At 43.6% G+C, this 22,070-nt stretch overlaps 6 protein-coding genes across 6 annotated transcripts; 3 read left to right on the top strand and 3 right to left on the bottom strand.

The window, feature by feature from the left end:
- Positions 1–2,701: 2,701 nt before the first annotated feature.
- On the top strand, positions 2,702–3,310 carry INS49_002209 (uncharacterized protein; the record flags this gene model as incomplete). The annotated part of the gene is made up of 1 exon (XM_043163023.1): positions 2,702–3,310. One exon carries the CDS (start codon positions 2,702–2,704, stop codon positions 3,308–3,310), a length of 609 nt encoding a protein of 202 aa, XP_043031529.1.
- A 1,132-nt stretch (positions 3,311–4,442) lies between these two features.
- Positions 4,443–5,073, bottom strand: INS49_002208 (uncharacterized protein; the record flags this gene model as incomplete). Its single annotated transcript, XM_043163022.1, has 3 exons — positions 4,443–4,546; positions 4,638–4,827; positions 4,894–5,073. The coding sequence occupies 3 exons, from the start codon at positions 5,071–5,073 to the stop codon at positions 4,443–4,445; spliced, it is 474 nt and encodes a 157-aa protein (XP_043031528.1).
- A 1,114-nt stretch (positions 5,074–6,187) lies between these two features.
- INS49_002207 (uncharacterized protein) lies at positions 6,188–8,121 on the bottom strand (the record flags this gene model as incomplete). Its single annotated transcript, XM_043163021.1, has 2 exons — positions 6,188–6,306; positions 6,366–8,121. The coding sequence occupies 2 exons, from the start codon at positions 8,119–8,121 to the stop codon at positions 6,188–6,190; spliced, it is 1,875 nt and encodes a 624-aa protein (XP_043031527.1).
- A 1,456-nt stretch (positions 8,122–9,577) lies between these two features.
- INS49_002206 (uncharacterized protein) lies at positions 9,578–11,960 on the top strand (the record flags this gene model as incomplete). Its single annotated transcript, XM_043163020.1, has 3 exons — positions 9,578–9,986; positions 10,044–10,362; positions 10,418–11,960. The coding sequence occupies 3 exons, from the start codon at positions 9,578–9,580 to the stop codon at positions 11,958–11,960; spliced, it is 2,271 nt and encodes a 756-aa protein (XP_043031526.1).
- Positions 11,961–12,500: 540 nt separating this feature from the next.
- On the top strand, positions 12,501–13,607 carry INS49_002205 (uncharacterized protein; the record flags this gene model as incomplete). The annotated part of the gene is made up of 2 exons (XM_043163019.1): positions 12,501–13,355; positions 13,557–13,607. 2 exons carry the CDS (start codon positions 12,501–12,503, stop codon positions 13,605–13,607), a joined length of 906 nt encoding a protein of 301 aa, XP_043031525.1.
- Positions 13,608–14,947: 1,340 nt separating this feature from the next.
- On the bottom strand, positions 14,948–15,196 carry INS49_002204 (uncharacterized protein; the record flags this gene model as incomplete). The annotated part of the gene is made up of 2 exons (XM_043163018.1): positions 14,948–15,043; positions 15,110–15,196. The coding sequence occupies 2 exons, from the start codon at positions 15,194–15,196 to the stop codon at positions 14,948–14,950; spliced, it is 183 nt and encodes a 60-aa protein (XP_043031524.1).
- Positions 15,197–22,070: the final 6,874 nt, after the last annotated feature.

The following is a 22,070-nucleotide window of genomic DNA, read 5'->3' as shown; positions in this document are numbered from 1 at the left end:
AGTTAATTTTAATTTTAAAACTTATAAGTTATTATTATATTTAATTATATAAAAAGTTATAAAGATATAAATAATTATTTAATTATTAAATACTTTTAACCCTTAAATTTTTAATTTATATATTTTATAATAATTTAATTTATAATATTATATTAAAAAAGTTTTAATTTATATTATAGCTTAATTTAACCTTTATATTAAATAAAAATATTTTAAATATTTTATTTTAATTATTTTTATATTAATAAAGCTTAATTATTATATATTAAATATTATTTTTAAGCTTTAACGTCAAGCACCAATGAACAAGCCACCTTAGCAAGCAAGCCACTTTTCTGCACCAATAGCATAATAACCTAAATTACAATACCACAATAAAAAAAAATTAATTAAATTTAATTAAAATCAAAATCTACAAACAATTCTATATCTTTCTCATAAGTTTATATATTATATCCAATCTTATTATAATTGCTATATTATCTTTTTATTAATTTACCGCGAACCAACTCCTTAGCGCTATCGCTTATTTCATTAACTAGCCGCTTCCCCTTTTCCTTTTCATTAATTATCTCCCTTACCTCTTATATACTAAGTGCTCCTTTATCCTATATATATATTTTTTTAGCCCTTTAATGCTTAAAAAGTACTGCATTTACCTTTTAAAGAGTTTTATTCTCTTGCATTAATAGGAATACTATATAGGCTAATAACTATATATCCTTTAATAATTAGTTAATAGTAAATAAAATTAATATTAAGGAGCTTCCCTAATAACAAAAGATTTAATTCTTAATTAAAGTTAATTAAGAAACTACTTACATTAAGTTATATAACGTTTAAGAAACTCAAAATGCAAGTAAAAATAAGAAGCTTAATATTGCTATTAATATTTAAATCTTAATATCCAGCTTGGAAAATATAGCTTTTTAATTATAAGGTATTAAACCTACCCCTTAAAAACCTCCTTTAATACTTTCCGGCTTAAAAACCCTATTATATATAGCATAAAAAGCAAGAAAGAATTCTATCTTATTAATATAAGTAATTTAAGCCTTGCTAAACTAAGTAATTTTTATATTATATGCCTTCTTTAATAAATTAAAATACCTAATATTTAATGGCTAAAGTAAATAAAATGAATGAAAAGGTATATAAAAAGTGATAATATTCTTTACCTTATAATATTGCTTAAAATCCATAAAATAATAGCTCTTATATTTATTAAGGATTAATAGCTAATAAATGCCCTTTATATATAATGTAATATATTTTTTAAAATATTAAATCCATTTCATGGCAATTTTATTACTTATCTATCCATTTAAGCTTATTTTAATTATTTAATTATTTAAAAGGCCGCCCTTAATATATTAACTTGCAAGGTATATCTTAGCCTTAATAATTAAAAATAGCAATTTACATTACTTATCCCCATTAATTAATTTAATAGCTATTGCTTATTATCAATTCCCAAGCTATATTTATTTTGCTTATCCTTGCTAATTAAAATATATAATTATTATTTTAAGTAATTTAATACTTATTATAAAGCCTAACTTATTAAAGTTATAAGTATTATAATTAAGGATCCCATATTTCTTATATATATTAAATACAAGGTTAAACCATGCATTTATTACATTAAGATCTTTACATAAGGCCCTTTAATAATTATATATATAATTAATGCATATTTTAAAACATAATTTTAATAAGATAAGTCTTTTTATTTAATTAATGCCAATAGCGCCGCCGCTATAATTGCAAAGCAAGGAATTCGCTATATCTTTAACATCCTTAAAAATAAATAAATATCCTTGCGAATCCTAATTAAGTATATATTAAATAAGCACCTCCTTTTTTATTTTTATTAATTTCTTATTATTAAGATGGGTATTGCATTATGCAATTTAGCTAGCTATTTTATAAGTAAGGGTTAAGCAAGGGATATTATATTTCTTTGCCACGCATTAAATGCTTAATTTTAAGTTAAATTTAATAGCTTAAATAATGAATTAAATATCGCTTTCTTTTGTTTTATTTATTATAAGATATGACGCGAGAAAATGCATCGAGAAGTTAAACTAAAGCGGTTTGTGGAAAAGTGGCTTGCTCGCTAGGGTGGCTTGCTCGTTAGTGCTTGACGTTATTAAATATATAATATTATAAAATAAATAAAGCTTATTTTAAGGATATTATTTAAGGTTTATAAGCATTTATTATATTTTAATGCTTTATAAAATTATATTTATTTAAGAAAAAAGGTTTTAAGTATATTGTTAAATATTAAGGATATTATATATAATTAAAGGTTATAAAGAGTTATATTAATAATATAACTTAAGACCTTTATAATAATAAGGCTAAAAGCAAAGGGGTTTCCTATTATTAAAAATTAAAATTTGCCCTTAATAAGAATGCTTATTAAGAGGTGGTTTAAAAGCGTATATTAGCCAAAGAAATGCAAGCATACGCTGATAAGCATAAACCCAGCTAGGACGTTACCTCTTTGAAAGGCGCCACGGGGAGGAGCATTCGGGACAGCGTCCGCTGCAAGCGTCGTGAAGTCCTAGCCACCTTAGCGGCAGCGGAGCCAGCTCTGCGTTAGACGGCGTCTAATGCAGCAGCAGGAGCAGCAATCTCCTACCCTGCACCAGCTCCTCCACCACGGCCGCCACCCTACGCACAGGCGAAAGACATGCCGCTGCTAAAGAAGACCACCACCACCCGTCCGACGAACAAGTCACACGTCGGACGTGACGACCTTGTTGAGGTTGACCAAGAAGCGGCCTCCTTCACTGCTGCGCCATCGTCAGGCTTACACGCGAGTGGTCGTGTTACTGCTACTACTGCTACCACCACTTCGACTTATGGCGAGGGGGTAACTACCAGTAAGGATCTCGTCTTTCTGTCGAACATCAACCCAATCCTTCTGGACGAAGAGACCCTGGCATCCCTTGAGGTGGCTAAGGCAGACGTCGACGCCCTGCAGGCTGTCATTCTTCCCAGTGCCCCGGAAGCAGCAGGTACGGCCGCCGTCGACCAGGAGCACGGGGGGACGGAAGAGGGTGATGGGGTTGAGGACCTCCAGGGGGCCCTCCGAGGCGTGGCTTCGGATGCTGCCATCCAAGGCAACGTGGAGGAGGCCGCCCGCGTGCTACTCGGCCAGGAAGAGGAGCAGCCTCAGCAGCAGGGTAACAGTGAGAGCCTGCCGCCCGTTTGGACGGCGTCCAACAACCCCGCGGAGTGGATCAACAGCTACGCAAGGCACAATGTCGTGAACAACACCTTATTTGCCAGTAAATAGAGGTTATTCTCCGAAGAGCACGTATCCTTTGAGGAGTCGATCGGCCACCACTTAACGAGGGGGAACTCCCATGACAACCCTACGCCTTATGTCTTTAACTATCGGCGCACCAAGGGCTGCAACTATAATGCCATTAAACTCGCCCTGATCCAGCAGCACGAGTGGTCCTGCAACGTATTACTTGTTGAGGCGAGGAGCAAGGAGGTCGCGCAGCCTGGTGCGGATATCCTGAAATGCACCCACCCCGGATGTACCTTTGAGACTTCTGGAGGCAATAAGAGTCTTAGGAAACACATCTTACACGCGCATGGTTAGACCCCCAAGGCATGCAAGGACTGCGACGACGGAGTCATCTATTAAAGCGATAGTGCGTTTAAAACGCACAGGACGAATGTGCACAGCGGTCGCTGGCCCTCAAAATGTCTCTTCCCCGGCTGCCCCAAAACAAAGGACTTCATCTCCCGGCCAACTCTGGTTTACCACCTAAAAGGTAAAACACAGCCTCTTAACAGCGGAAGCATGCCTGCCATACCTACCCCTTCCTACCAAGAAGACCCGGTGGCTCACGCAGGAGTGCGTCATGCCTATATGCATCAGCAAGACACTATTCAAATCCAAAGCTCACATAATAATCCATTTAATATCCGCATACAAGATGGACGCCAAGGATGCTTAGGAACTAGCCGATCGGGAGGGTCGCATGGAGACGTATGTTCTCGAGACCGAGGTGCTCGGGCCGGGCGGCAATGCCAAGAGGCGGAAGACTCAGGGACCCTCCTTTGTGGCTCTCGGTGAGGAGAATGACCTACCGTCTTTTACTTTGGACGGCGTTCAAGGACAACCCGGCGAGCATGGGATCGAAGGTGCTGAGCCGAAGTTGAAGAAGCCCAGGGCCAAGAAGAGCTAGTCTGGGTGCGCCACAACAGGATGGGCACTGGCAGCGAGCATTGTCGGGGGGAGAGGTCATCCGTCGAAAACTGTGAAGATCAACGAGTAGCGTTGCTTGCCAGAGAAGGGGCGGGGGGCGTCGAATGTTTTTTGGAAGATGGACGACCAGTGTTGCTAATCAGAGAAGGGTGAGGGACCGGATATTGCCAGAGACAAAGATGTTACTTACACCTGCTACATGTGCTTAGCTATTCAACCACCAATTAGATATCTCATTCTCGCGGACGAAGTCCTCGACCTGCGCCTTGCTGTCGGAGTGGTACACGTGTGGCAGCTTGCCGTTGGTCACTGTGGGGGGGGGGGGGGGTGTGTGAGCAGGTTTCCTTCCCTCAGCGAAGCCGGTGGCCGTGGGCAAGGCGTGGCATGGGACGGGACTTACGCTTAGTGACGTTGAGCAAGGAGCTCCAGATGTAGTGGTTGACTCCGGCCTCCTTGGCAGCGTCGGCAAGGTTCTTGCCCTGCTGGATTTCGAGCTCCATGTCCATCTTCTCCCAGTAGTTGGTCATTGTGAACACGGCCGCGGCCCCCGTCATCGCCTTGACCAGGGACGGCTTACCATTGATGTCGGCCTGTACACATACATGTTAGCCATCAATGTTGGCTGACAGGAGGCGTTCGTCAAAGTGTGGACTTACAGCGACAACCTCGACCCCCTGAGCGGCCAGCTTCTTAGCCCCTTCGCCTTCCACACTCCGGGAGACTCCACGGACGGCCCAGGCATTCTTCAGCTTGGGATCCTTCAGAAATGTGCGGACGATAGAGCCACCCTGCTTGCCAGTGGCGCCAAAGACGGTTATGATCTTCTTGGAGGCCATTGCGAATGATCTTGATGGTGAACTAGGTAGGTGTCTTGGGAAGAACGCAGTATATTGGTGATTGCACAATTGCGAGCTGGTGAGATATGAGGTTGAATGTTTATATTCAGGTTTAGTAGATGATGATGATGATGTCTGATGAACAAGAACTCCAATAACCTTCATTCCAGAGACAGACCGGCCTACTTATACACATCAACACCTACTCCCCGCATGGCTGGCGCCAGCATCCTGACGCGAACACTCTCGTAGGGCACTAGCAGGAGCAGTCGTCGTTGTCGTCGAAGCTACTCGCGCGAGCATCACTAAGCCGCACGGCCAGGCTTCCCCACAAGAGGGTGTGCTCGGAGGCAGTCGTACAAAGTCCAGACAAGGCTCAAGCGCGCGGGAGCCCAGCTGAGGCTGTGGATGCCCCTGACACCTAGGTGCATTGTTACTAAAGTCGCTGTGCGGGCGAGCGGGCTGACGCATCCCGGCAGCATGGCCTCAAGGGCGAAAGCCCGAGGTGGAGCGCGCTCCGAACGCTGCCAAGACTCTTGGGCTTGGTGCGCTTAGCAATCGCCTGCTGGTAGCACTCGATGTGTATCCATGATTCCAAGAGCTGACCAGCATGTTAGAGATGCACAGCAGTGAGCGTTTGTGAAACCTGAGCGGTGGCGCCTATTGTCGTGCTCTATAATCAAAGGTGTGCAGCAAGGACTCGTCGGAAGAGTCACTCCGTACTGTTGACAGCCTTGAAGTCGAGGGCAAGAAGGGGCCAGTTACCGGGAGGGGCGACTTGCTACAGGATAACCTCTTGTGGGATGACTTCGCATGAGATACGCTGTGGGAACAGAGATGTATTCATATCTATGAACCTACACTACACTTCAAAGGACTAAACAAACGCCGTGAACACCGCTGCCCTGTATTTCAACATATCGTCATTACTTAACCATGGCGCCTTGCTGAAGGAGCCAGCACCGGCAAGTCCAGTCGCACCAGGCTTCTTCTCAAGAAAAAAAAAAAAAAAAAATTTACAGACTTTTAAGCGCTAATCTGCGGCTTGAAAACTTGTTAGTATGGTCAGACACTTGAGAAAGGTGTAAGGTGAAGCTTACCTTGCTGCGATATTTCAACGAATCGTCATATGCTTGACCATGGCGGCCTTGCTGGAGGAGCCAGCACCTGCGAGTCCAGTCGCACCAGGCTTCTTCTCGAAAAGCTTCCAGAACTTCAAGCTCTCATCCGCGGCTGCAAAATAGTATGTTAGTATTGTTAGACGGTTGAAAAAGGTATCAGGTGAAGCTTACCTGCGGTTGCCAGCGATTGTCCGTCAGGGCTGAGGCAGCTGTGCAGCACTCGGCTCTCGTGAGCAGGGATGTCGATATTTCGCACAAGGGTCGGGTAGCTCCAGATGGTCAGGGAGTTATCGGGGAAGCCGCTCGAGCTGACAATCTCGCGGTGGTGAGGGCTCCAGCGCAGGCTGGTGACTTGGGACCCCGTATCTATGCTGTTCACCCGAGCTCCAGAGGTCGTGTTCCAGAAGTGGATGTGACGGTCGTAGGAACCACCTCCGGTGGCGAGCAGGTTCGTGTTCCAGGGGCACCAAGAAAGAGCCTTGACAGCAGCCTTGTGGTTGGTCTTGGTGAATTTGGGCACGGACAGGGAACGAGCATCCCAGATGGAAACGAGATTGTCATTGCCGCCGGTAGCAAGTTGTTGTCCATCAGAGCGCCACTCCAACCCACAAACCTCTGAGGTGTGAGAGACGAGTTCGGCGACCTTGTGCTCGGCGATACGGACGTCGTGGTTGAAGACCAGACCACTTCGTGCACCAGAGGAAAGCAAATGCTTGTCCCAACCCATGACGCCAACGCGAGTGTCGTGGCCAAACATGCTGCGGACTTTGGCACCCTCAGCGACATCCCAGATCTGGATCTCGCCAGTACCAAGGCCAACGCCGACGTAGGCACCATCGCCGGACCACTTGACGCTGCTGATGTAAGTGTCAGGGCTCGTCTCGAGCAGACAGCTCACAGCACCCTCGTCGGCGGACCAGATGTAGACGTTTCGCTCGAGGCCAATGGCGACCTGGTTTCCGGAACTCCAGTCGAGGAGGTTGAGGTAGTAATCGTCAATGAGGCCAGGTGCATCCAAGACCCGGTCGGGACCTGTGGCGATTCGACGCCGGAACTGGGCAGAGCTGGCGCTGGCTGGCTTGATGGGCCGGTTGTACTGTTTGCGGAGGTCGATGGGCTTTGATGACTCGGGTGGAGCAGGCTTGAACTCGAGGATGCGTGTGTTCATGCTAACACCACAAGCGTTCGCGAGGGAGTCCTGGTACGCCACGGTGTTGGGAGATGGACGCGAGACGTCTTCGGAAGACGTGTCCGCCTCTTGGTCCATGCTCAAGCTCTCAAGGGCAGCGATGGCGTCGTCAGCAGCCGCGGACAGGATGTCAGATGAGCCAGAGCCGATGGTGACCTTCTTCTTCTTGGAGGGCCCGTCGAGCTTCCCAGAGCCGGCGTTAGCGACAGCTGAGCTGGCACCACGGTTGGGGATGAAGCGATCGGCGGCGTGGGTAGGAACCGCCTTGGTCCTTGATTTGGATGTCGTCGATTTGGACGAGGTCGACTTGGAGGAGGTCGACTTGGCGGAGGTCGACTTGGATTTGGCGCCGGCAGGGGACTTGCACTGGTTGTGCTTGCCCGTTCCAGTCAAGGTAAAGTCAGACACTCCAAGCTCGAGTGCCTTCTTGGGGGTGGCAGTAGAGCGAGCAATGTTGGACTTGGGCGAGTTCTGCTGAGAAGGTCTTGACTTGGCACTCGACCGAGCGAGATGTGCCGACAGGTTTCCTCCGTAGACTGACTTGTGGGACGCTCGCTGAGCGTCGGTCTGGCTTGTGCGCTCTGGTGTGAAAGGTGATGACTTCAGGTTGACGGCCACCGTTGTAGTTGTAGAGCGTGACCGAGGCGACGGAGTGAGGGGCATGCGACCGCCGGCGGTGCGGGAGGAGAAGAGCCCCGTGTGGGACTTGAGAGGAGTTGATACTGAAGGAGTAGCCATTTTGACTGAAGATGCAGTGGCAACTGCTGTGATGGTGTGCGTTGCAGTAGCAACTGCTTTTATTCTCGGTATGCAGCAGCGATGAATTTGAGAGAGAGGTCGAGAGAGGTGGTGAGAAATAGAGAGATGTGTGTATGTGTGCGTGTACGTGAAGATGGTCTAGAGGAGGAAACTGGGATCTCAGTCTCATAGATGGGAGCCCAGGTCTTAAAAAGTAAACAAGATGTGGGGTAGGTCTGAGTGCTGGCACGGCAACGAACCTTGAGGGCCTTGTACTTTAGGGGGCCTGGACCTTTGGGGCTCTGAACCTTTGGAGATTGGTTTCCCAGGCTACCTTCCCCGCACAGATTACATTGCGCACCGTGCAAGTTCAATCAACGCGCTTGAGGGTCACTTGGAGTAGATGCGGGGCTATTGAAAGCGACTCTCTGGCTAAGCTCAAAATAGCATCTGCCCATTCTGGTGCAACTCGAAGGCCTGAGTCACTTTGCGAGGCACTTTGACGTAGTTCTTGACGGTGTCAAACTGGATTGGAAAGACGGGTGGCTATTGTTGGCTTTCGACCTTGATGATTTCCAACCTTGATGGCTTGACGTGGCCACGCCCCGACGCTAAGACCTTTGGCACGAAATGGAAAGTTCTGACACAACGCTGGTTTGCAGAAGATTGACTCGTCACTGTCGGAAGCCTTGTATACCTAGGTAGTGAAAACATCTATAATTGTCTACAGAATACTCCGTCTCTTGTCCCATAAGGAAAAATCATCGTCGTTCCGATTTAGTGGAGGAACATGAAGAATACAAATAGTCTGTCGTCAGACTTCCAGGGGAAAGATGAACATAAACAGACCGCAGTGTCTGAGGGGCGCGCTAAAATCACTTGCCAGGCCGTTGATACGGCGACGACTTTGAGGTACATCAGGGACAGGGCATGGCTTACAGGGCGTGAGGATCACCCGGTGCAAACGGACGGGCAGGGGTCCTCGCGGCTGGAGGGTCCAGCCGCGCTGACTTCGCCCGATGCGGAACCCCTGCCCTGCTCTGGCGTTACCCAGGCACGGATTTCCAAGGTCTCAGCCCAAGTCGGCTCTTTCCGTCACATCAGGGGGAACACTCCATCGCAACCGTCGCTGCCCCATCCCATCTGCGATCGCGCATTAATAGAGTACTAGCAGTCTGCATTGCTCTCTATCTTGTCATTTCCACGTATACGCCCACACGCCTAGGCTCGCTCGCGCTTGCTGTTCCATGTGACGGACGACCAATTCTCAGCCTCGCCGACCCTTGAGCACGGACGCGAACAACTCGACGAGCGGTGGCGAGAGAAGAATACAGCCAGACCACCGCCTGTGACTGACTTGGCATCCGCCCTGGTAGCAGTTTGCATCGTTCGAGATGCTGTCACTGTGAACAGTCAAACTTTTCCAGCACACCCCATCCCATCGCACTCCTACACGATGTCGGATCCCTCCACTCCGCAGCCTCTCTTTGGGGGCGGTCAACCACCAGCGGCATCGTCGTCTGCATTAACAGCAGCAGGCCCGTCCACATCCCTCGTGCCCTTCACTACGAGTCGCACCCCACCCACTGGCTCGTCGGGCAACAACACCTACATCATGCCCAGCTCTCCAATGAAGAAAGCCGCGTCGGACGGATACAGGCCCAAGGTGACGCGCACTCTGGGCCAGCGTCCTGCATGTCTCGTCAATGCCTCTGTGACGTACTGTGGGAACAACCAGATCTACGCCTTTGGCGGGTTCGACCAGTACACTGACGAAGTCTACAACCACGTTCTTCGGCTTGACATCGTCAGCCATCAATGGAGTCTGGTGGATAACTACGGAGACATCCCGGGGGTGCGCATGGGTACGTACAATTGCTGGAGGCCGCTCACCACCACCTCCTTTCTGACTTGCAGTCTAGGCCATACCGCAAGCTTGTATCAAGGCGACAAACTTCTTGTGTTCGGCGGCGAGAACGAGCACAGAACCTACCTTTCCGATCTCATCATTTTCGACCTCAAGACCGCTCACTGGACACAACCCCAGGTGACTGGCCCCATCCCGAAAGGCCGCGCACGTCACTCCGCCTTGCTACACGAAGACAAACTTTTTATAATCGGAGGAATCACGGGTCATGACAACTATGTGTTGGACGACATCTGCTACATTGACCTCAAAACCTTTACTTGGTCCCGCGCCTGGCGTTTCGTCGGTCGTTTCGATCACTCGGCTTATATCTGGTTAGTTCGATACCTAGTCGATCATTCTGAGAACATTGGTACTGACATATCGTAGGGGCGACAGAATTTGGGTATTCGGTGGTCTGAGCGAAGATATGGACAAAGTCAGTGATTTGTGGTGGCTTGACCTGAAAGGCAGTCCCGCATTCGAGAGTGCGCCTCAGTTTGGAACTTACGAGCGGCCGGGGCTGGGCAGCCGTGGCGAAAGCTCTCCCAGGCCACCATATACGATGGGCCAGTCCCCGATCGTCGGTGCATCTGGTTACGCAGCCAACTCTCGGACGCAGCAGGTCAACACTCCGTCTTTCCAGATCAAGACTTACGCACCCATGGCACCTGGCCTGATACATTCCCACAAGTTCATATCCGGCCCGAACGTACCTTCACAAGGACCCGGCATCCACTTCCACGTCTACTCGTCTGGGAATTTGCTTGATTTCGTGACACCAGCTGCGACAATCACTTCCAAGGAATGCGCGTTGTACGCCCTTGAACTGGGAGAGCTTCGGTGGCAAAAAGTTGCGGAAGGCCGAGAAGTCTTCAAGTCTGGATTCAGGTGGCATTATTGCACAATGAACGAAGATGGCACCAAAGCGTGGCTGTTGGGTTGCCCCACCGACGCTTCTGCCCTCGACGTTGCTGCGAACGGTTTTGAGGAGCAGCTGAGTGATATCATGGAGATTGACCTGCGCAGATACGGCTTTCTCGGCAACAACCTGACGCCACAGCCGCGGACCGAACTTGCAGAACCCATGGGAAGGACCCGTCGCGTGGACACACCCTCCAAGGGTCTGGGCGCAGACCTCGCAAAAGCGTTCAACAAACCCCCAGAGGCAGGGAGTGGCGCGGATTTCATCGTCACAGCCCTTTCTGGTGACCCAAACGAAGAAGACTTGCTAGGCTCTGCCTTGATCCGGGCGACTGACGTGGCCGACGGTGACCAGACGTGGCTATCGCCGGATTCACCGACATCACCACCTATCCACGTGCATCGTCTCATTCTATATCTTCGCTGGCCGCACTTTGCACGCCTGTGGGACTCACACATGGCCGAATTTCACAACAAAAAGATGCACATTCCCGAGCCGTACACAGTGGTGAAGGCCTTTCTTTACTACCTATATACAGATCGCATCGATGCTGCACCCGAGGACGAGGGCGTTGACGGGCCCAGTAGAGATCTCGCGGACATTGCCGGGCTGCTGGTGATGTCCAACATCTACAACATCCCGCACTTACGTCTTCTCTGCGTCAACCGGCTCAGTCGTGAACTAGACGTCGACCATGCTTGTATAATATGGTACTGCGCGGGCCTTGCAGACGAGGAGTGGCTGCGCAAGCGGGCAGCAGGGTTCTGCTTGACACATTGGGGTCGCATAGTACGCACCACGGGTTTCCTGCGACTTCCTCGAACCGCGATTGTAGAGCTCTCGCAAGAAATCGACACGGAGGGCCGTGTGATCGGCGGAGAGGAGCTCGACATGTTCGAAGGCGGTGGCTCATACATGGAGAGGAGGAAAGAAAGCATCTCTAGCAACGTGACACAGTCGCTGGAGGCCGAGGAACCAGACGACGACGATGGTATGGACATGAACTAGTCATTTGTCACGCGGAGGAGACGTTCTGGGCTCATCCATGTTTTGAGGGCCAGAGGCGATTGAAAGACACACATACATACTTGGAGTTGGCGCAAAGAGGGTTGTTATCAGTGTGAGTTTTCTACGGCGATCATGGCAAGGCGTCTGGGCGGAGACTTCTACCTTACTGTTTTGGTTTTTGACCACAGACTCCGAGTGTTGGAGCAAAAATGAGCGAGACGCCATGAATCAATAGAGATGATTGACGAGTCACAACCCCCGGTTCTGGCATGCATTGCACGGCAACGCATAATCAGAATCCATCCTTGCCTATACGGGAACCGGCCACCGGGTGCGACGGTGCCGAGCATCGAACCAACGGCGCCACCATTCGGGTCCCCGCATCCTGCGTCAGCTTATCTCCTGCCTCGATGCCTTTGGTGTGACGGTTTTTCGGTGGGCCTCGAGTCTTCGACCACAAGAGCGCAATATTTGCACGACCTGCCGACAAAGCCTCGAGCGCAAGCAGGCCCCGAGGCGGGGGAAAAGTGCTGAAACCAAATGAGCCTCCCACTGAGCGTCTTCTCGCCGCCCCTCACGCCAGACCTCACGGAGGAGGAAGACCTGCGGGCCGCGTGCGCCAGAGTGATGGAGCCGAAGACGGACGCGCCGCCCATCGCATTCGGGCCCCCAGGTGACCAGTGGACCTATGACAGGCAGAGCCGGACATACGACCTCACGCGCGGGGCTGCTGGCGGCCCCGCGCCGCCGGCCGCGGTCAAGATACGCACCACGCGCGGGCCGCCCGACACGTCCATCCTGGTCGCGCCGGCGTCGGCGGTCCTTGTTGTTATTGACATGCAGAATTACTTCCTGCACCCTTCCTGCCGCTCGCACCCGGAGGGTCTCGCGGCCGTGGGGCCCCTGCTGCGCGTCATCGAGCGCTGCCGCGGGGCCGGGGTCCAGGTGGCGTGGCTGAACTGGGGTCTCACGGATGCGGACCTCGCGGCGATGCCGGCCGGGGTGGCGCGCGGGTTCGCGCGGGCCGTCGTCGCCGGGGAGAAGGACTCGGCGGGGCTGGGCGTGGACCTGGGCGGCGGCAAGGGCCGGTGCCTCGTCGCCGGGGAGTGGAACGCCGAGCTCTACGAGCCGCTCAAGAGGGCCGTCGACGAGGTGGACGACGTCCGGTGCGCCAAGAACCGCATGAGCGGGCTGTGGTCTGAGGGGCAGCCGCTGTGGGGGTACCTGAGGGAGAGCGGGAAGAAGACGCTCCTGTTCGCGGGTGTCAACACGGACCAGTGCGTGCTGGGGACGCTGACGGATGCTTATAATGCTGGCTGGGACTGTGTCCTGGTCGAGGACGCCTGCGCGACCAGGACGGAGGGCGCGGCCGAGGTTTGTTTGGCGAATGTCGCGGTGAGTAATCCTTTACTTCAACGTTCTGTCTTGGCGCATTCAGATTGATTGTACTGCTCTTTCCCTCTTTTCCGCCTTGCCCTTGAACCTGAGGCATCCACCTATGCAACGTTGAGCCACTCGTTCAGGCCGGGCGGGGACGCCACGTCTGACACACCGTCTGTCTTATGATCGATCACCTTAGCTGATGATGTTTACAAGAACAATTACGGTTTTGTCATAGACTCGAAGACATTCACGGAATCGGAATGATGAGAACAGCAAGCGGTACAGAGCGGGATGGCGTTGGGCTTGTTAAAGACTTCACATGCGACGGAATTTTAAACGACTTTAGAAACACGTATGGGCGCTGTTGCAGGAGCACTAAAGTGAATGGGGATTCTGAGGGCTGACAGAATCGCGAGGATGCTCATGGTGACACGAGACGGGGCATGAGGAATACGAGACACGGCTCTAGAGAGGATCGTAAACCCCCCCCCCCCCGGGCAACTTGCCTAGACGTGGCTGCATGCGGCTCGTCTCACGATAGGACACTGAGGCCATCCGCCAAGGGTTAATAGGCCCAAAAATGGAATCAAATTTCTGCGTACAGTTGGTTGCGTGCTGATGAGTGTGAACCCTGCATTTGACCCGTGTAAGAACTCCGATGAGCAAATAGATAACGGACTGGTGACATGAGCTTGGGAGCGCTGGCGGTGCTTAAAGTCAGCCCCGAAAAACCAAGTGCTTGCCACAAGTCAGGTCTGCCCAAAGGCCACAAGAGATCGTGTCATTGGAATGGACTCTGGGTCTGGAAGGTGATGGCAGCGATGGGGACTGGTGAATTTGACCGGGCCTTCTCATTCGGCGATATTTTGGTATCTAATGCGCGATAATGCAGCCGGCCGCTGGCTCTGCCATGTGAAATGTCGTTCGGATCCTTCCCAGGCTGCCAGGCCCCTCGGCGACATTTTAGCCGCACCAGAAGCATGCTTGTTCATTCCAGCCAAAGTCTTGTTTGGGCTCGCACCAGACACCCTCGCCCGCCCCACAGTGCGTCCCATCCTGCCGGATCGTGTGCAGCTCCTTCATGAATGAATTGCCCTCCTCGGCCCCGCTCTTCCCACCGGGTGGTCGCATGCCAGTGGACGCCGTGTTGACCTGAGAAATGTAGAAGAAATTCATGCCGAGTCTCTGGAAAGCATTGTCGAATACAATCATGTCTATTGTAAGTGCCGCAAAAAAGGGTGGGCCGAGGGGTGTGAAGAAACGTTTACCGCCGTTGCGCCGTGAATGGGTTTGATGGATGTCATCGTGATAGAGTAGAAAGAAAGGCAAGTCGTTGGGCCGGCCCACAAAAGGGACGATCGGCCACCAATTGCGCGGGTAACGCCGTGAAAATGCATGTCGTGCTGGAGATTAGGATCGCTCTGCCCCCGTCAATTCCCCCGGCAACGTCGCAATCTTGCTCGTGGGGATCGTGCTGCCTGTCGGTGAATCCGTTCCAACCAAAAGAAGAGGAAAAGAAAAAATAGAGGGGGAAAAGCCGCGCGAGAGGAACTGCGGCCTCCCGAGGAGAAGTGGATTTGTGTGCAATGTCGATAGACGGCCGCTCATCCGCCCTGGACGACGACGTCGCCTTTGCAGATGCCGTAGGAGCAGCATGCCTCGGGCTCGAGGGTGCCCATCAGGATCTGGTCTCGCTTTGACTGTGGTCCGTATGTTAGCAATATGTTGGCATGCGATGGAAGAGTAGACCGAGGGGTAGTACTGACGTCCGGGCAGGGGACGGGACTGGCCGAGGCCATGCTGCCGAGGAGGACGGCGGCAAGAACCGCTGATATTGTGATTCTGAGCTGCATTCTGGCTGGAGAGGATGTGCTGTATGGTCTGGGAGGGAGAAAAGCAGGTCGAAGAGGTGACCTGCAGTTTCCAGTCGGCACGAAAGCCTCAAACGAATAAAAGGTAGGTAGGTGGGCTGGTGGGAGGACGGCGTGGGGGCAGTAGCGTTGCTTCTACACAGTGGGCGAGGTAGCGCAGGCGCCGACGGAAAAGAGAGACAGACGGCCCAAAGTAGATAAACGACGGATGGGATGGGGGAGCACAAACAGATATACATGCAGTCATCGCTGGATAACGCTGGCAGTCAGGGAAACGGGGGGGCCACCAGAGGCGAGGGCTCACCTCACCTGCAGGGCGATGATGACTGAGACCGAGATGGGGACGGAGAGGCGAGGGGGGGGGGGCCATCACATAATGGAACCCACCGGAGCCCATATGGAAAAAGAGATCAACAGGCTGACGGAAAAATACCCAGTACGTTGTCTGGGTAGTCTGGGTAGTCCAACATGCATGTCTAGCAGCTTGTATGGTTACTGTAGGCAAAACACAACGGTGGGCTCGCCTCCGTTGGTAGGATCAGCAGCGATAATAAGCGAGCCCGCGCAGGATGCTATGGGAGTAAAGACCCGCCCAATCTACTCGACACCGCACCAGCCAGGATCTGCCGGGCAACAGACTGGAATGCCAGCACGCCCACCCGGGGCCAGCAGAAAGCTTGGCCGTCCAGCGGGTCCACCCTCCTCGGTTGACCTTGCCGGAAGTGGGGTCCCACCCGTCTGCACGGGTTACATGGTGCAATCGCCGCACCCTTTCAAATGTTTATCCTGTGTTTCGCACACAGTGGCCTGTCCACTCAGTCGACGGCGGCACCATCTGGCGTGGCTTGTTTGCGCCACACTTGCACTTGCGCAGCCCGAGCCAGAGTGCACTTGTGATCCGTCGCCCCTTGGTCTGACCTATTTCTGGCTACCATCCATCGTCAGCTCGTAACCCGGTGCTGCCGGGGCCTCGCGGCGATGCCTGCTCACAACTAAGCCGAAGCTTACAAGCACCCAACTTTCTTTCAATACGCCGGTCAGATGATCTGGTATCACACAACACTTCTCTGCTTTGGTGCCACATAAGTGCACAACTGGCAAAAGTGAGGCTATAGTGACTCACGCCCGCTGGTCAATACGGCACAGGCCAGTCATTCGACCAAGGTCTTCACCCTTGTCCTCGTATATTCGCTCTTTGTCAAAAGGCTCTCATTGAGCCAGAAATGGAGAATAGTCAATTGCAGTTTTTGTCTGCCATCCCGTCCTCTGTCATGGCCATGTTACGAGCTTCGAGCACTTGTTTCCTGCCTGGTGCAGTGGCAAATACCTAGGTGTCCAGTCTGACTTGCACAATTTAGTTGTTCAAATTCAAACTACGAGGACAATTGCTCGGGGGATTTTAACGTCCCCGGCCCCGATTCCGGCCGCCCCCCCCCCCTTCCCGGCCGCCTTTCCCACACAAACACCCACTTTACAACCCCCTCTTATTAAATCTAAAAAAGTCTAGAAATCTTAATCTTAATATTTTTTATACCATTTTACTTATATATTTAAAGGAAAATAAACTTAAAATTCTGTTTTAAGCATAATATTTTAAAAAGATTTTTAAACTTAAAGAATTTAAGATGTTAAGGAATACTAGTATTTTATATAGTAATATTAACGATTTTCTTTTTACATACTTTATAAAATATCTTATTAATTAAATTAAGTAAAGTTTTTCTTTTATTTATAAAATATTAAATATATTATAATTTACTTAATTTTAAAGTATGTTTATTAATTATATATGCTTATATTAATAAAATTAAGCTTTTAAAATCTCTTTATATAAGTTTTATATAAAGAAATTATAATTTTATTATTTTTTACTTAAAGAAAATAATATTATTAAATATAAAGCTTATATTTAATTATTATATATTTATTATAATTATATATATGTGGGAATAATGGGTGTTGTTTGTATAGAGGACTGTTTAGGACTAGGCAGCTTTAGCCCATTAAAATGCCCGGCAGGTAGCAGCCCTAGCGCTGCATATAAAATAGCTAGCATAATTAAGCCTTTTACCTTCCTTCCTTCCATAGTTAATAACAATTAATTACTATACCAACCAAACATTATATTGCAATACATAATTCAACCAATATTAATTAATAATTGCAAGGGTAATTATAAATTAACAAGGCCTAAAGAAATAACCTTCTAATTATATTAATTAGCATTATTAACATTGCAAATCTACATAGCGCAATTTATAATAATAATAATACCCAATATATAAAGAAGTAATTATTATAATAAGAAATTATAGCAAACTCCCCTACCCTTAATATATGCACATCCATCACACCTTAAATAATCTTAATAATAACTTTTAAATTTAATAGCCATAATTAAAAGAACTAAATTAATATCTATTTTTATTAATAATATATTTACTTATATCCTATTATATAAATAAATATAAAGAAAGGAATTAATTTACCTCTTAACGGCCAAGTTATAAAAATAACCCTTAATTTCTTTATTTTCCCTTAACATTATCTATTTCCCCTTCTTATTACTTTCTTTCCTAAATTAAACATACCCCTATTATCACTTTATTAAAATAATAAAATAATAAATACAATAAGCAATACTACTAGCTAAAATAATCCATTAATATTAACTATAATAAACTATACTTTTATACCTAAAAGCATTATTAAAATACTTAATCTCTTAATATAAATAAATCCCTTAAGATCTCTTAATAATAAACAATATTTAAATACCTATATTTAAAGCTAAATTTAAGCTATGGCATATATATTAAATAATAAGGCATATAAGGCATTTATTAAAAACTTTTATAGCTAAACTAAGCTAATATTTATATAAATTAATAAAAACTTATTGCGCATTATTAAAAAGACTTTTTAAGTTAAGGGCATTTATACTTAAAGAGCAAATACTTTAAGAAAACTTATATATATTCTTAAAGCACTAAACTATTTTAAATAACTAGCAAATTAAAAGCAAGAATACTGCATTATATTTAAAACTAATTAAATTTAAAGTTATAATTTAATTATTTATATTATCCCTAACTTTAATTATACCCTAATAAAAGCTAAGGAACCACTTAATAATAATAATTTTCCTAATCCTAAATTACTTAAACCGCCTAGCCTATTTAATAATAGCGGTAAAGGCGATGGTAGCCCTTTAGGACCTCTTAATTTATTAAGAAAAGGCAATAACCTTTCTTTAGCTAATAACTTTTATATAATATATAATTATTATACCCTCTTACCTTTAATAAAGATAAAAAACTTCTTACTTAACTTAAATATAATAGCTAACTTAAGCAAATATTACTATAAAAATAAAATATTTATTAAAGAACTATATAATATTCTTAATAATAAGATCCTTTTTTTCTATAAGGCCTGCAATAACCTATAAATTTAGCCTTAATAATTTAAGGCAGCTCTTTTATATATACTTAAGGGATTAATAAAGATATATTATACTTAAGTTATTAATTAAAAGAACTTATTTACTTAAGCATATAAAAAACTTAAGAATTAATTTAATATAGATAATAATCATTATAACTATTTTATAAATTAAAATATTTTAACTTTCTTTACTTTTTAATAAAGAAACCTAAATAAGAATCACATAAACATTCTTTAAATGCTTATTAATAAAATATAGCTTTGCTATAAAGCACTTAAATATATTACTTATAAGGATAGCTTTTTATAAAATATAATTTTATAAGTAATATAAGGCATTCTTAAATTCCATTATGCTATCTTAATAGCGCTAATAAATATTAAATAACTTTACTTTATCTTGCAATAATATATTAAGGCATTAAAGGCTTAAAACCTTATATTATAATATATAATTGCAAGAAATAATTAATAAGCTTATAAATAAGGCTATGTTAATAATTATAATAATTAAAATAATAATGATTTAGCTATTATAAATACTAAAAAGTAATATTATCTTAATAAGTAATATAATAATAATAATTAATGCTTAAGGTACTCTTAATCTCTTTTTAAGGGTAATGGCTTTTAATTTAACTTTTACCTAAGCTAGCCCTATTAATTTAAAGGCGGCGGCTATAATAAAGAACCTTATAAAAGTAGCTATAATAGCGGATATTGGCTTAATAAAGGTAATAATAGCAATATATAATGTAGAAAAAAGAAGTATTTTATATGCTATAAAGAGGAATATTAATTAATAAATTACTTACTTAAAGATTAATAACGTATTAAAGCTATATATATTTATATATATAAGGATATTAAATAATAAATTAATAATAATAAGTTTAATACATTTCTTATTAACTTTAAAGGTCTTAACTTTAAAGTTGTTAGCATTATAATAACTTTAGCTATTAATAATGGTAAAAAGGGGTATATTTATTATACCTTTTTAATAAACTAAGCTTTCCTTTATAACTTTTTTAATAGCATAAGCGGCTTTAATATTTATATTAACTTTAAAGATTGCTTAATAATAAAAATATTTATTATTTAAAATTAATACTTTTATTAGCAATATTAAGGCATTATGCTAAATATAAATATAGCAATGTTCTTAATAATTAAATATAAGCAATTCCAAGCTTTATAACGTTAAGTATCTTCCATATATTTAAACATTATATAAGCTAGCAAAGCATAAATATAATTTAACTTAAGCTTACTTATTAAGTTATTTAATATAATATAAGTTAATACTTTAGCAAAACCATTAACATTTCATATTATAAATAAGCTTACTCCCTTTCTTTTTTATATTTAAAATATAAATAAAAACTTTCTCTTCCTTTAAAATATTATTAATAAGGTAGTTTAATAAAAAAATAATTACTTAAAGAAGACTTTCCTAATTACCTAAAAGTAGGGATACTTATAAATTTTCCTTAGCATAAAAAGCAATAATATGCTAGCAATGTTTTTAATAAAAATAAAGCTTTAGCAACTTTATTATAGGTTTAAATACCCTTTAATTAACTATTTTTTACGCCTCCTTATTAATGCTAATCATGGCAATATTAATCCTTTTATTTTAAAAATAATTTTTAAGTTTTATTATTATTATTAACTTTATTTTATAACACCATAACGTTTTAAGTTTAACCTTTAAAATAATGTTAACTTTAATTATAAGATTATTATAAATATTATATATTTGCTTGGTTTACCCGTTTTGCAAGTTATTAATTTAGCAACCTTTTTTTAAGCTAAGCGATTTTTTATTTCTCTTTTTATAAAGAATATATAAAAGGCTATTTAGCAATGCTAAATAAATACTTATTTAAAACCTTTTAACTATATTATTTATAACGCTAAAATTAACTTTACCTTAATAAAATTCCAAAGCATTATATAAATTATAAGCATTACTTATAAGTAAGTATTAATAAAGGCATATTAATTTATTAGCAAGGTTAAAAGGTATTATACTCCGCTTTAATAAGCTTTTAACATCCTTTACATTAAACTCTTAAAAACTTACATTAAGAAAGCTATCTTATAAATAGCTATTAAGGTAATAAATAATATAATTAGCCTTAATAGCATTATTTTAATACTTCTTATCTTTAATATATATTTAAAACTTATAAAAAACTCTGCATTAACTCTCTTAATTCTTAAGAAAGTAGCGGCTATTTAAAAAGCTATAAAAGAGTTATGCAAGGTTTATGCTAAACGGCAAGTTAATATAGCTTTAAATACTTATAATAACCTAAATATTATAAAAGTATTAAATCTTTTATTATAAAGTAATATATAAGTATAATAAAAAAAGCATAATTAATAAGGACTATATAAGTTGCTTAGCATTAATAAATATAACCTTATATTAAATCTTTTAAATGGCTTAATAGTCTTTTAATTAACATTAATTTAGCCATATTATTAAGATAAAAATGATAAAGATAATATTTAGCCAATTTTTAACTTAAATAATGCTCTTAATAAGCCCGTTTAATTTAAATCAAATCCAATCCTAGTAATATCAAAACCATCATAACCTTAATAATATAAACGGCTTAAGGAATTAAAGAATAAGCCAAAAGAAATATATCTTACTTAGCAAAAAGTTAAGAATTATAATCTCTTTTTAAAGCTTTAATATAATGATATAATTAATACCCTAAGTAACCCATTTAAGGAGTTTAATTATAAGGAAATTACGGAGTTAATTAGCAATAATATCTTTTACTTTAAATACTTTAATCTTAAGATATATAAAGATATTTAGCTCTTTAAGTTATGCATTATTTATAAAATTAAAGGCAAGATTAAGAAGCTATATAAGAAATTACGGCTTATTATTACCAAATATAGTAATAAAGATAAGCATAATATCCTTATATAATTTCCAATTATTTAAAGAGCTAGCTAAAAACTTTTAATTACTTTAACCCCATTCCTTTTAGCATAAGGCTTTTAACTAAAGCTTTAAAATATTACTTAAGCATATCCTTAATTAAAGTTTAAGCTTAAGCAACTTATTTTATATTACTTACTCTTTAAGATTTAAAATAAATACCCTTTTAAGATCATTATATAAGTTATTAAACCGCTTTATAGCATTATTAAATTTAATATATACTAATAAGCAACTTATTATAAGTTTCATTATAATAATTTAAGTATAATTATTTCAGCATATAACTTATACCTTTTAATTATAAATTAAGGAAAGGATGTTTTTATTATTATTACTATGCAAACCAATAATACTTTATTCCTTAATACTTTAGCATTTTTAAAGCTAAAAAAATAAAAGATTAAAAAGGTAAATATTTAATGCAAGCCAAAAGAAATA

The sequence above is a fragment of the Diaporthe citri genome (genome assembly GCF_014595645.1).
Source record: "Diaporthe citri strain NFHF-8-4 chromosome Unknown scaffold_1, whole genome shotgun sequence".
Lineage (NCBI taxonomy): Eukaryota > Fungi > Ascomycota > Sordariomycetes > Diaporthales > Diaporthaceae > Diaporthe > Diaporthe citri.
This window is presented reverse-complemented; position numbering and strand designations above follow the sequence as displayed.